Below are 12,778 nucleotides of genomic sequence, written 5' to 3'. Positions count from 1 at the left end.
GGTGAATGCAGTTGAATAGCGGGTGATGCAGTTGCTGGTGGCTGTGATTTCTGACCAGTAGTTAAGGTGTAGGTGTATATATTGAAGGGAATTAAATTAGAAAGAATAGCAAGTCAATTTATAGCAATATTTTTTCTCTATAAATATGTATTTTTTGTGACCTATTTATTCTTGTGATAAAGCCAAAGGGCTTTTTCCTGATGCCGTCTGCTGAAACTTGCATATCTATGGAATGCTAAGAAGTCTGTACTTCCTTCATTGCACTTGGAAAAGTAACATTTGAATGTACAGGTTTATTGTTGCATGTAGAAAACACAATTGTTAAAATTGCCAGACCTCCCCTCTCATCATTTCAGTAGGAACCAGTTTTAGGATTTCTGCAATTGTGAGGATTTTTTGGTCTGAAGCTTGTCACTAGTTCCATGTTTTATTTTGCATGGTTACCCATTTAATATCATTGAACTATATTTGGTATTCACTCTAGAATTGGACTTTATAGCCACTCCAGGTGCTGCTTCACAAACCACTGACCACCTCCAGGAGCTTACCCATTGTCTCTCGAGACGAGGAGGCCAAAGAAGATATTTCGTATCCTGCTTGTTCCTTTTGTGATGGGTATGGCTTTTAAAAGCCATTTGATTATCTCCTATACAGCCCTGAATAGACTAGGGATTTGGTAGTTCTTTGATATCAGATATTCATTCCTCTTTTTATAAAACCATGGACTTCCTCCCATTTTACAGCTGGATATCAGTGGTAAATCTTACTGGGGTCAAGGATCTGGTTTTTGGGCTGTTGTGTTAATATAGGAATAGGGCAGGAAAGTGGAGAAGAACAACCATAATCTTATTGAACGGTGGAGCAGGCTCGAGGGGCCATACTCCTGCTCCTATTTCGTATGTTCCCAACTCTTGATTTACTGCAGCTATTTGTTTTCTTCTTTCTCAAGTTCTTCCCCTCCTGTCCTGAAAGCAATGGGTGACCTTAGTTCAGTTCAACAGGTACCAATAGCCCTTTAGCATATAAGTGGTTGTTGTCACTTGTAAACACAGTGAGTTGCTGGCAAGCTATACTGTCAAGGGCATCATGGCAGTGCCCAGCAAGGGTCTCATGGTGCCGATGTGGAATGGGAACCAACCAGGATGACCCTTTCTGAACCTGGGGACAATGAGGCCTATTTGAGTACTGAGAGCAGTAAACTCAGCACAGGTCAGTGACTGAAGCTGAGAATCTTGCTAATCTGTATAGTACAGTACTAAATCGTGTGTATAATTTAGGTATATGAAGTGTTACAAAATGTATTGGTGCTATTAAGTTATTGGATTCTTTACTGTGCCCTGTCATCCACCTGGGCGATGATGTCCCATTCCTAAGATATTCCATGGAGGACGTTCTCCTCTCTGTACAGTTCTCATTTCCTGAAACAATATTAAAGCTATATTATTGGGGAATCTTACTTGTTACTGTGTTTTAAATAGTTTGCCTTAAAATTACATTTATACTCTCTGTATGCTTTTGAGTATACAGCTAATAAAAAAAATTTTGTTTTTAAAAAAAAATTGTGAACTAGCAGGCATCAAGTGAGCGAAATTCTGATGGAATAAAGTTGTGTGAGAAATGAAAATCAATAATTCATTGATTTTGAGATTTAAAAAAAATCTGCAGTGATGCATGTCTGGAAATTCGACTTGTGGAATATTTACACAATGTATAATGCGCAGAGAAACAGAGAATTAAATATTCCATTTGATTTCTTTTATTTTGACTTTACATGCGATGTTAAAAACAAAATGTATGTAGTTATGTACACTTCCACAGTACAAGTTTACAAGGGTTTTCTATACATGTTACTTCAGAGGACATTATACAACAACAACTTTTTTTTTTCCTTTTCTTGGTTAGCTTGCCAATGTATCAAAGAGAAACGACCTGGATTTACCTTAACACAAATGGAGAAAGTAGTTGGTGCATTTAAATATAAAGGCAATACAGGAAGTTAAAAATGGCAACATAAAATTGAGCAAGGGCTCAAATTGCAATATACAGTGCAGCATTGTTGAACTAATTTGGGCTCTTTTTACCTTTAGCCAGAATGGGTGCAAAATGACTATTTTAACTTTGACAATGTTGAAATGAACGGTTTGTCCATTGGCCATAAAGGATTCTGCAGCATCATGTAGACTTGATTACCTTGAGTTAACTATTCCGTTGTATCTGTGACATTTTTACCTTTGATTTGATGCAGTTAGTATTTCAGCCATGCAGGATGACCCTTCTGGTCATTGTCAATGAGAAGCATCGGTTAGTTATGCCTGTTGGTGCTTTTACATACCTTAAATGTGACACACCAACTAACTTAAATTTTGCTCAACTAATGCTAGCTTTTTTTAAAAAAACCTTTATCCTGGTCAAAAACTGCAATGGAACGTTTAGCAAAGTTGGGGTGCAACCAAATTTTGATCACTTGTTTTTCCTCCCCTCCCCTTTATTAAATGGCCGCAGGTCCCCTTTACATTTTAGGCTGTAATATGAAGTATTTAATTTCATACGAAACCATTTAAAAATAAAATACAACTGGCACACTGACGCTTGACAAGATTTCAATATCAATGATAATGCTTATTGAATAAGGCACAAAATGCACAGAATCCAGGTGAACACAGACACGCTATTTACAGAACATTGTCATTACCTGCATGACTCTTCAGGATGCCCTATTAATCACATTTAACTCTCCTTTACAAAGTGATTGCACTATCCTTTATTTTGTACGCTGCCCATCTCTGTGGCAGGGCAGCTCCTTGTCTACAGATTGCAAGATAAACTGACTGTATGAATTGGTGTAAGCATTGAATGTAATGGATGTTACATTTGGTTAAGCTATATGGACACCATCTAAAAGAAAATGGCCGTAGACAGGTAGCTGCGCTCAACACAGTGATATGGTCTGAGTAAATCTGTATTAGGACAGGAAGGTTCGGGTCAACTTCATAGTTCAGTCGTGCTCAGTATATCAGGCAACACAGCGTAACAGCTGTAACAAGAACCATTAAGTGCATCCTAGTCTGTGTAGTTTACACAGCATTTATCTGTTCAGAGGGAATGCCACAAAGTATCTGTCTTTGCTACAATTGGGCTACTGTGGCATTTTGTCAAACCAAAGCACATTTGTTGAAATCAGAAGTTTTATGAAAAGTCATTAAACATCTGTGCAAGCAACAAGACAAATGTGGGTACTGTCATTAAAAGTGTTCACATTTAATGGGAAGACAATGCTCAACAGCAGTGAAAATGGAACCATTGTTCAAGTATTTCCTTGTACGTTGATGCTTTAACAAAAATCACAGGATAAATTCCATGTTGCATTTCTCCACGGCTCCAAATCTTAACAGTAATACATTTTGTATTACACAGCATCATCTCTGTGCAGCAGGAGAACATTCCCGCCATCAGTCTTAAAGATGCCATCTGAGGAAATGTAGCTACTTTGGCCACTTCTTTGTTTATCTATCAGCGCATTGTCACTGGTAGCTTCAAGCATATTGATCTTAAAGTCCTCCCACATTACATATTAGCTGAGAAACGGACACTGCTTTTAGCTGATCGTCCTGTTAGTAACTGTACTTATGTAGTGGATTGACTGGAGTTGTGGGTTGACCGAATGATGGTTTTGGTGGCACATCTGGTTTAATGGATGGTGTTCTCTTTATTCCTGATCGAGGCAGTGTACCATTGCTTGTGTAACTGCTCTGGCGGGACAAAGAGCCAGGTTGTGGTTGAATAACAAGGGGGGTACCATGTACAGAATCCATCCGCATGGGTGGTGCTGGAGGGAAGTACCCTCCCCTATTAAAACTGGGATGTCGTGACAACACAGCTCCATTTAATGAACTGATAACATTTTTGGGAAGAACGGATATTGAATGCCTCTGTGAAGAATTTCTTGGATAGCCCCGCTCTCTCTCTAAACTCGACAGCTGGATGTTTGAAGTTGTTGGAACATCCACCCTCTTAGTTGGACTGTGTCTTGGAAGAGTGGAAGAAGGAGAATATAGTGATGCCTCTCTGTTTGGAACTTTGGGCGGAATTTCAACTATTTTGGTCATTGGGTCCAGCATTAGATTTTGACGAGTCATCGGGATGTCCCCCAAAATAGCTTTAGAGTTGCTACCACTTTCATTGAGATGTTTCAGAAGGTCATTTAGCGTGTTTCTTGCCTCAATAGCTCTCCGTTGTTCTTTTTTACTTGAATGACCAGTAATCGACATTTCTACGTTCTGTACTTTTCTTTCAGCTTTGTGCGCATTAGAATTTGAGAAAGACATGTTGTAGGCATGGGTAGCATTGGGAAGTACCACAGCACTGGGTATTTGTCCACTATGGTTTATAGGTGAATGGGGAGGAGGACTAGATGGAATAATTTGGGGACTTTTTAAAGGTGATTCCTTCCTGGCTGCATTAATATTGTTCTGGGCCTTCTCCCATTGGTTCTTAATGGGTTGAATACTTTTCTGTTGAAGCACTGGTGTAGACTCAGGGGTTGGCAGCGCTGCCAGTTCTGGAGGTTGTCCATGGTTGTCTGCAATCATGGGTTTTGCATCACTACTGGGTGGTAGTTCCTTGCCGTTCGATAGCAGGTTTGTATAAAGCTTTGGTGCGTCAATATTTTGTGGATACTCCTTGACGGGACTGTCAAATAGTCCATTAAATTTAGTGAAACTTCCACTTGAGTCAGTGCAGGACTGTGCGGATTCTGCATCCTTGTTCATTTTTCTGGCTTTGCGTAAGTAAGTATCACGGTGACAGTACACAGCTATGCCAGAAATGAAGGCTCCCAGAACAAAAGCAGCAAAAACACAGGTGATCAGAACATTCATGTGAACCATCTGGTTTGCATCTCCAGATTGCACCTCCCATCGTACACCTATAAGAAACGTAAGGTTGCAAAAACATTAATGAGTGTTTCTCTGTTTTGATTCCTTCCTTGGCAAAGAGTGTACTAGAAATTGAAAGGACTATAGTTGGGGGCAAAAAAAAGCGACCTAAAGCACTACAAGGCAGAAACCTATCACTCTTTTCTATTCTGTCAGAAGTCAGATTTGGTGGCCTTTGTTTTCAGTGATTTTTTAATATTTTTAATATGATTTCAGATCATTGATATATTGATTTTTCAGGCACAGCAGAGCTCTTGTACATCAAATTCTATAAATGATTTCCTAACCATGGATGTAGCTGCAATCAGCACACAAACAAGTGGAGAGTGTTCCTCTAGGAGAGCTTCATTTACAATAATCATTTTTGCCCAGCAGTATAAATGAGTGAATCCAAAATTCATTACTGATTTTTTTCTCTGCAGTTCGAAGATATTTTCCACTGTCCAAGCACATCATCCATTTCCGAATTGATCGCAAGTACTCGGCCATAAAAATGAGTTTTATTTTAATGTTTGGAACTGCATGTTCAAATGAACTTATTGTCTTAAAATTAAACAAAAAAAAAACTGAGAATGGTATTGATATATTCTCATGCTCTCCAGAGAACAAACCTGTAAATTACTGCTGGCAATAGTGATTTACTGACACATATTTGAAGGGGATTTTCCGACATTTGCTTCCTGAGAATGGGTGGCCTGGGGCCTATAATTGAAGAAAACTGGGCAAGGAGGCTTCTCATCAAATTCTCCTACAATTGAATGCCAAGGTTTTTCTCCTCCATCAGTTCCCCAGCACCACCGCCTCCCACCACCCCCCCAAACAAACCCTGCTTCCAATGATGACCTCTGCTCAAGCAGCCCTATGAAAAGGCTAACATTGTGGTGCGAGTTAATATTCTGGCACATTTCCCCCTGTTCCTGCTACTGCTCTGCAGATAAAAAGGAAGAGGTGGTAGGAGGAGATGGTTGTGATTGAAGCCATGTGACACTTGAGGTGAGCCCAAAGGATAGTTCTTTTCATCACTTTAGCTGCTTCATCCCTCCCTAAGAAAGGTTCTTTGCAGCAGGGTTAGAAATTGCTTTGGTCCTATTTGGCCAGCGAGTTGGTAACCAGCACCTTTAAGTTGCTGCAGCGACAGCAAATGCTGCAGCTTCACAACATGATCCGCCCCTGCGTGACTCACGATGCAGAATGGGGACAGCACTGGGAGCCTACCCTGCGCACTTGACGCTGCCACAGGAAAGCAGGACCTGGTTGGACCACTGGCAGAAGATCCGCCCCAACAACATCTGGTGGCAATGCCAACCTTGAGGAAAATTCCTCCCCCACCACCCCCATCATTCATTTATTTAAAATAAATAGTTTAACACCTCTACTTAAATAGCAGACTGACGTATAATCCTGTCACTTGTGAAGCATTCATCCACTGATGTCACTAACAGTGAACTCCCTTATTTCAAAGTGCTAGTATTCATTTTGGTATTTTCTCAATGAATGTGATCTGGTAATCCGTTGTACATTTCAATCAACATTATTCTGTTCATCTAGTGGCTTGATGCATTTTTTTTTAGGTCAGCTGTTTTTAAAAAAAAAAAAGGTTTTGGATAATTTTATCTTATACTACTACGTGACTGTCATGGGTCTCTTAACTCTACACTGCTGACACATAATTAGTGTTGTATTGTGTCGAGTTGAAAATTTTAATGATTGCCACTTTAACAATATAGAACTGTAGAGTTTTGGGCATAGAGGGAGTTGGTTTTGTTTGGCCATCCTGCTGTAACATTCTAGAACAAGTCAGCTGTTGTGCAAGAGTCTCCGGCTTTACACTTAAAAACTGCTACTCTTACTACCAAGTAACAAAACGTTTTTTTTTTTGGCCATGGCACATAGTAATTGAGTTTAATTCTATCACTGCATCAATTCTGAGTCTTATTTTCTGGGTCAGTTATGATTAAAAACCTCATGCTACTTCCAAACTTGGATTGACGTGAATGAGCTTTTATAACTTGCTTTATGAAAAGTGTTTTCTACAATAAAAGGCATCCTTTTGTAATCCCGCTGGCTACATCAAAATCTTTACATTATTTAAAGAAAACACAGGCTTGCTATTTCTCTAAAGAGATCCAGAGATGTCAGTGTGTATGGATTTGTTTTTAATCTTTTTTCCTATAACAGAAGTAGGCTATGTTATGCTCCCAAACCGTGATATTCATTGTGGTGCTGGATTTCCTCAGCTTCTGCTTTCATTGTTCTAAAAACTTGTGCTTTGGGTACTTGATGCATTAACCCCTTGTCACTGCTTTAAGGCACTGAATTAAAAAGCTTCAGTTTATAGACTCCATATAGGATATGATGAACATTGAAATTAAATATTAACTTCCACATCTATATCTTAATTGCAATGTGATGTCAAAAAGTGAAGGACTGCAATACTACTGATTTATGAACTGCTAAACATATTATACATGCAATTTGAAGTCTACGCTCACAATTTTTGATTCAAAACCTATTCTATTGTATCTTGTCCTCTATGGAGTTTTACCCAATGGTCCTTCAACAGCACCACTCTTTCACCCTGCCTGTCAGCTGAGAATTTCTGTGAGCAAATGAAGACATAAGGTGGGCATAAAATCTCCCGAGATTAAATAGAATTTATGTTCCTTTCTATTGGAAGAGAAGGGATGCTTGTTCATCAGTTTCTTCCCCCACCCCCCCCCCCAAAAAAGCTGAAAACATATTTAATCTGCCTCTTTGAGGGTCCCTTATTTGAGTGAGTCCATAAGCAACTCATCCAATCTTTTGCAACAGAAGATCCATCTGTCTCTGTCGAGCTGCCAACAGGGTGAGTGATGTCCTCTTTCTTTCCGGATGCTATGATCCAGCACAGTATGTCTCCTCAGAAAGAGGTACATTAGATTATCTTTCTTCACATTCTTCTTGAGTTAAATACTTCACATTGAAAGTGCTTCTCTTCATCTCCCCCTGGCACCTGCATTCTCCTTAGAGGGATGTTTGTGAGATGGGTTTCTGACTCATGCAGCGCCAGCAATGCCAATGTCAACTTGCTGGATGTGCCAAGATTGCAGTACTGGTGAGGGGGGAGGACGAGGAGTATAGCAGATGAAGTTACCAAAATGAAATTAAGATGCAGGATTGGACAACTGAAAGGAAATACTGACATATTGTGGACAATGTGATAACGTATTTAACAGATTTCATGTCTGGAGAGTAATGTTAATTTTTTTTTTCAAGTCAGACAGCACTTGTTAAATAAATTAGGCAACAGTGAAATTTACAATTATGTTTCAGACCGTCAGCAATGACTCATGAACATCTAACTGATCCTCTGAGTAAACAAGCAATGGCTTTTTCAGTTGAGCAACAGGGTGCTTTTTATGCCCTAGTGTACTATTATACACTATTTGGCCAGTTGCCAAGTAGCGCATATTAAAAAGGGTCAACTTTAATTAGTATTCGTGGCTTGACTCAATTACTCGGTTGATAGAAACCGGAAGTAATACAGCTTGTAGCGTTCTTAAATACATTCCTGATATTTGTGAATAAGGCTTTGCATAGATTATGATAAGCAAACTCCCATCACTCCTGCTGTGCTGTCCTTAAAACAGCAAATATGGCAAAGAAGCAAGATGCTGTACAAAACTCTGGTGCGGCCGCACCTGGAGTATTGCGTGCAGTTCTGGTCACCGCATTATAGGAAGGATGTGGAAGCTTTGGAAAGGGTGCAGAGGAGATTTACTAGGATGTTGTCTGGTATGGAGGGAAGGTCTTACGAGGAAAGGCTGAGGGACTTGAGGTTGTTTTCGTTGGAGAGAAGGAGGAGGAGAGGTGACTTAATAGAGACATATAAGATAATCAGAGGGTTAGATAGGGTGGATAGTGAGAGTCTTTTTCCTCGGATGGTGATGGCAAACACGAGGGGACATAGCTTTAAGTTGAGGGGTGACAGATATAGGACAGATGTCAGAGGTAGTTTCTTTACTCAGAGAGTAGTAGGGGCGTGGAACGCCCTGCCTGCAACAGTAGTAGACTCGCTAACTTTAAGGGCATTTAAGTGGTCATTGGATAGACATATGGATGAAAATGGAATAGTGTAGGTCAGATGGTTTCACAGGTCGGCGCAACATCGAGGGCCGAAGGGCCTGTACTGCGCTGTTATGTTCTATGTTCTATGTCTATTTAAAAAAAAAGCATGAAGACTGAAGTAGCTGCCACAATAATACTGCTATTAAATTGCTAACTGTAACTAGGATTTTAAGTAAATATGTGCCATTATTAAAGTTGTTTTATAATGAAGGAAAGTTAATAAAACCGAAGTGAACTGAAATGCTATTATAATTGCATTATGACGACAAACTTACTTCTGGGTATAAGATTTAGTCTGTGCACTCAGTATAACAGGATGGTAAATGCTTCAGAACCAAGTTAACAATTTCTGTCACACTCCTTCTGTCCAACTGAGAAAACAGACATTATTTTTGAGTCCATCTCCTTTTTCATTTTCCTTGTCCTCCCCTCCCCCAGTTTTAAAATGCCCCCCAGAACCAGCTGCCACTTTCTAATTCCTCCATTTGAACTCAGGGAAACATCTGGTTGTGGATAAAATGCTGTACTTTTAATTCCATCAGGCTACCCTGTGCCAACAGTATGTTTGCGTGCAAGATGCAGAAATATTGTTTCAGTTGAAATAGAAAAAAATATTAGCATTGGCAGTTTTTGAAAGCAGCCAGTGTTGGTAGAATTCCAAATAAATAAAATATAACATTTTCTGAGACATCCAAGTAAAATACACAAACATAGAAAATTTCAAGTTAAATGAAGTGCAGTATTGTATAAAACATGCAACCAAGCAAACAGCAAGGAAGTCGTTTCCTGCCCATAGCTTAGAAAGAGGACAATGTAGGCTGAATACAGCTTAGCCAACACTTTCAAATACAATTTACAACCACAAATTTTTACAATTACCACGGTCATGAAAATCAATGGCACCTGAACAGAGCAGTTCCCATTAGTCTCTCGTATAAACTATTTCTCATTTTTGTTTCAGTTTTTATCTCAAAGCAATTACTCAAAGAGAAAGAGAAATTGTTAGCATGACTGTCAGGAGAAGATAAAATGTTAGCTCAGTATGTTAATATGAAACAGACCAGTTTAGTTTATGGTTGATACCCATTCTGTGATTCTACTCGGGGACAGGCTACTGGCTAATAAGAGTTAGATTCTCTTTTCTACATACATGCAATATTTCCATCATTCTATAGGTTAGGGAAAGGTAGGAGCTATTAGAGATTTTTGTTTTACTGAATACAAAAATCAGGCAAGGCCTTTTGAACATTTTATATTTTATAAATAAAATGTTCAGGGTTAGAACTGTAATGGCAGTGGTCGACAGAAGGAAATGTCTAGAGAAAAGAAACAGCATTGACTGTTACATAACAAAAGCTACAAAGGAAGGAAGGAAGCAATGAGCTGAAACAAAAGTGCGACGGACCAACTTAAATAATGGATTGCTTACATAACGCTCGCCAACACATTTATCGGAAATGTGAAAGTCTCAACTAAGGTAAAAGTGATTAACTGAGAGAAAAAAAAATTCACTGCCAATATAACTGATAGGAAACCTGTTTTAGCTGCTTGTCTTTATCCTGGCTAAGACTTGAACATTTTTCTTTCGGGACCCCAGAACAGTCCGCCTAAGGCTTTATGAGTTACATTCTCCTCAAATCCAAGTGTTAAGGTTTGATAGAGGGAACGAACATGCAAAGAGGAACTTGCAATAAAACTGCAATTTATTTTATTCGAAGAATTTTGATTATAAATTTTCAAAGGGAAAATCATCCATAGTGATGTGCTGCAGTGTGCACATGTACCACCACATTTTTTGATTAAACGTAACTTTACAAAGTTACCTCTACACACCTTTACAATAGTTTGACTGAATCTCCTGAGAAAACTTGCGGAACAAAACCAGTCTGGCTGACAGCGTTCTGATCTTTGAAGTTCAGAACTATAATTGGCTTCCACCTAACATCAGGTAGAAAGTCTTTGTTATTTGATATGAGTTGGAAGAACTAGCTTGCACTTTATACAAAGCAGATCTAGAATTTGAGCCTTGCAATATTTCAATATGTACGAGCCCCTTTCTGTTGACTTGAAGACTAGTTCTGCGTTAGTTAAGTGAGCCATGGGCCTTTGTCCATTTTGGCTAACCAAAATATATGTATTTTTTTCTATATAGCAGCTTTTCAAAAAAAACCAGGTTTCCATTCAGTGCAAGAAAGCTTCCCTTCAAAGGCCTTACCATCGGGCACAGTAGAGAATGGTTCAAAATAATCAAAAGTGTCCATATCATCTTGCACTGCAACCTTTCGTGAACCAATCACATTTGGAGATATTACTGGGCCACTTGCACCCGTGGAAGCAGAGGCTGCCGATACATTCGTGTCTGTGGTGATAAATTTTAAATTATTTTAACAATTAATGGGGGAATTTATGAATAAATTTTCTCATTAATGACACCAAACAGTATCACCATTTACCATAGTAAACATCGTGAGTCATATTAAATGTGCAAATAACAGCATTTGTTTGTACAATTTGAACAGACCCAGCATTAGTATTTGACTTGCACAGAACTGAAACTATTTTAATCTTAATCCCAAGATGTTTTGATTGTACCATCCTGGTTGAACAGCTCATCACCATACCACCTCCTTCAGTGGCGAGTGTAAGAGATCTTGGGTCTTGGGACTTCATGGCGGCTTAGTGATAGCAAAGTGGATGAGCCTGTGTTGGGTGGGAAGCTGTGCAGGGCTCACTGACCTGTGTGTCTGAATTCCCATGTACACTACCTGCCATGAGAATCATATGGTACATAAGGAGGCCATTCAGTCCATCGGCCCAGTGCAAGCTCTCTGAACGAACTGCAATGCCAATTCATATTGATTTACTCCATGGACAACCAAATCCACTAACATCTAAAGGCTTTCTTAATGTATTTGGCATGAACTGTTCTCAAAATGACCAGGACACTATTCTGTTAAATAAACTGCATCTTGGAAGTGATCCTGAAACAGCAGTTTGACCAAGGCCAAACACTTACTTTGCGACCAGTTTGCCACCATTGCTAATGCCTAGAAAAAAGAAAATGTCAATTTTGCTGGGCGCATCCTGAAGCTTTTCTTTTCTGCTTCAAAAATGTTTCCTTTACTCATCTGTCCCATCCTAAAAACAGTGACTCAGCTTGGGCATGGTTCAAGATAGGTGTACAGACATGCCATTTCTCAAACAGTAAATTCTTGTTATGGACAGATGGAATGACAGCAATTGACTTGAATCCAGAACATCTTTAATAGTCTGGCAGAAATCAGGCTTCACTGGATGTGCTGATACACGCAAGATGGATGGACAGAAAAGTGCCAGTGCCTGAAATCAACTTGAGACTCATTCTGACCTACACATGGACAGACGAAGCACTGACTTTAGGAAGAGCTGAGGTGTCTTCTTTTTGTTTAAGCTTATGACTCAGGTCCATCACCGCATGCTTATTGAGATTTATAACTCCCAGTAATTTCGGATGTCTAGCTGGAAAAAATTATTCCTGAATAGAACATTTGGTCCGTGGAGAGGGGGAAGATAGGATGGACTGATGACCTCTGCTGTGTTCCTGTATTACGAGAAACATGCTTTGCTGTAAGGAATTAAATCATTATTACTGCATTATGGTACTTCTACTAGATAGGAGGAGGTTGAGGATCCTGCAAAATGTCACTTTCTGAATCAGCAGCGTTTTGCTGAATACCAAAGGATTAGTTGCAGTTTTA

The 12,778-nt window shown here is 39.3% G+C and overlaps 1 protein-coding gene across 16 annotated transcripts in view; it reads right to left on the bottom strand.

Annotated features, from left to right (window-relative positions):
* Positions 1-1,733: 1,733 nt before the first annotated feature.
* The window catches only part of sema6d (semaphorin 6D), a 259,908-nt gene continuing 248,863 nt past the window's right edge, over positions 1,734-12,778 (bottom strand). For 12 of the 16 annotated variants that reach the window (XM_068018004.1, XM_068018001.1, XM_068018006.1 and 9 more), the window contains 2 exons: positions 11,257-11,400; positions 1,734-4,924 (listed from right to left, as the gene is read on the bottom strand). In XM_068018004.1, coding sequence (XP_067874105.1) covers positions 3,612-4,924; positions 11,257-11,400 — 1,457 coding nt within the window. In that variant the 3' untranslated portion in view covers positions 1,734-3,611. The remainder of the gene's footprint in view (positions 4,925-11,256; positions 11,401-12,778) is intronic. The other 4 variants (XM_068018010.1, XM_068018014.1, XM_068018015.1 and 1 more) reach the window with 3 other exon arrangements.

Source organism: Heterodontus francisci, chromosome 38 (genome assembly GCF_036365525.1).
Source record: "Heterodontus francisci isolate sHetFra1 chromosome 38, sHetFra1.hap1, whole genome shotgun sequence".
In the NCBI taxonomy this organism is placed as follows: domain Eukaryota; kingdom Metazoa; phylum Chordata; class Chondrichthyes; order Heterodontiformes; family Heterodontidae; genus Heterodontus; species Heterodontus francisci.
This window is presented reverse-complemented; position numbering and strand designations above follow the sequence as displayed.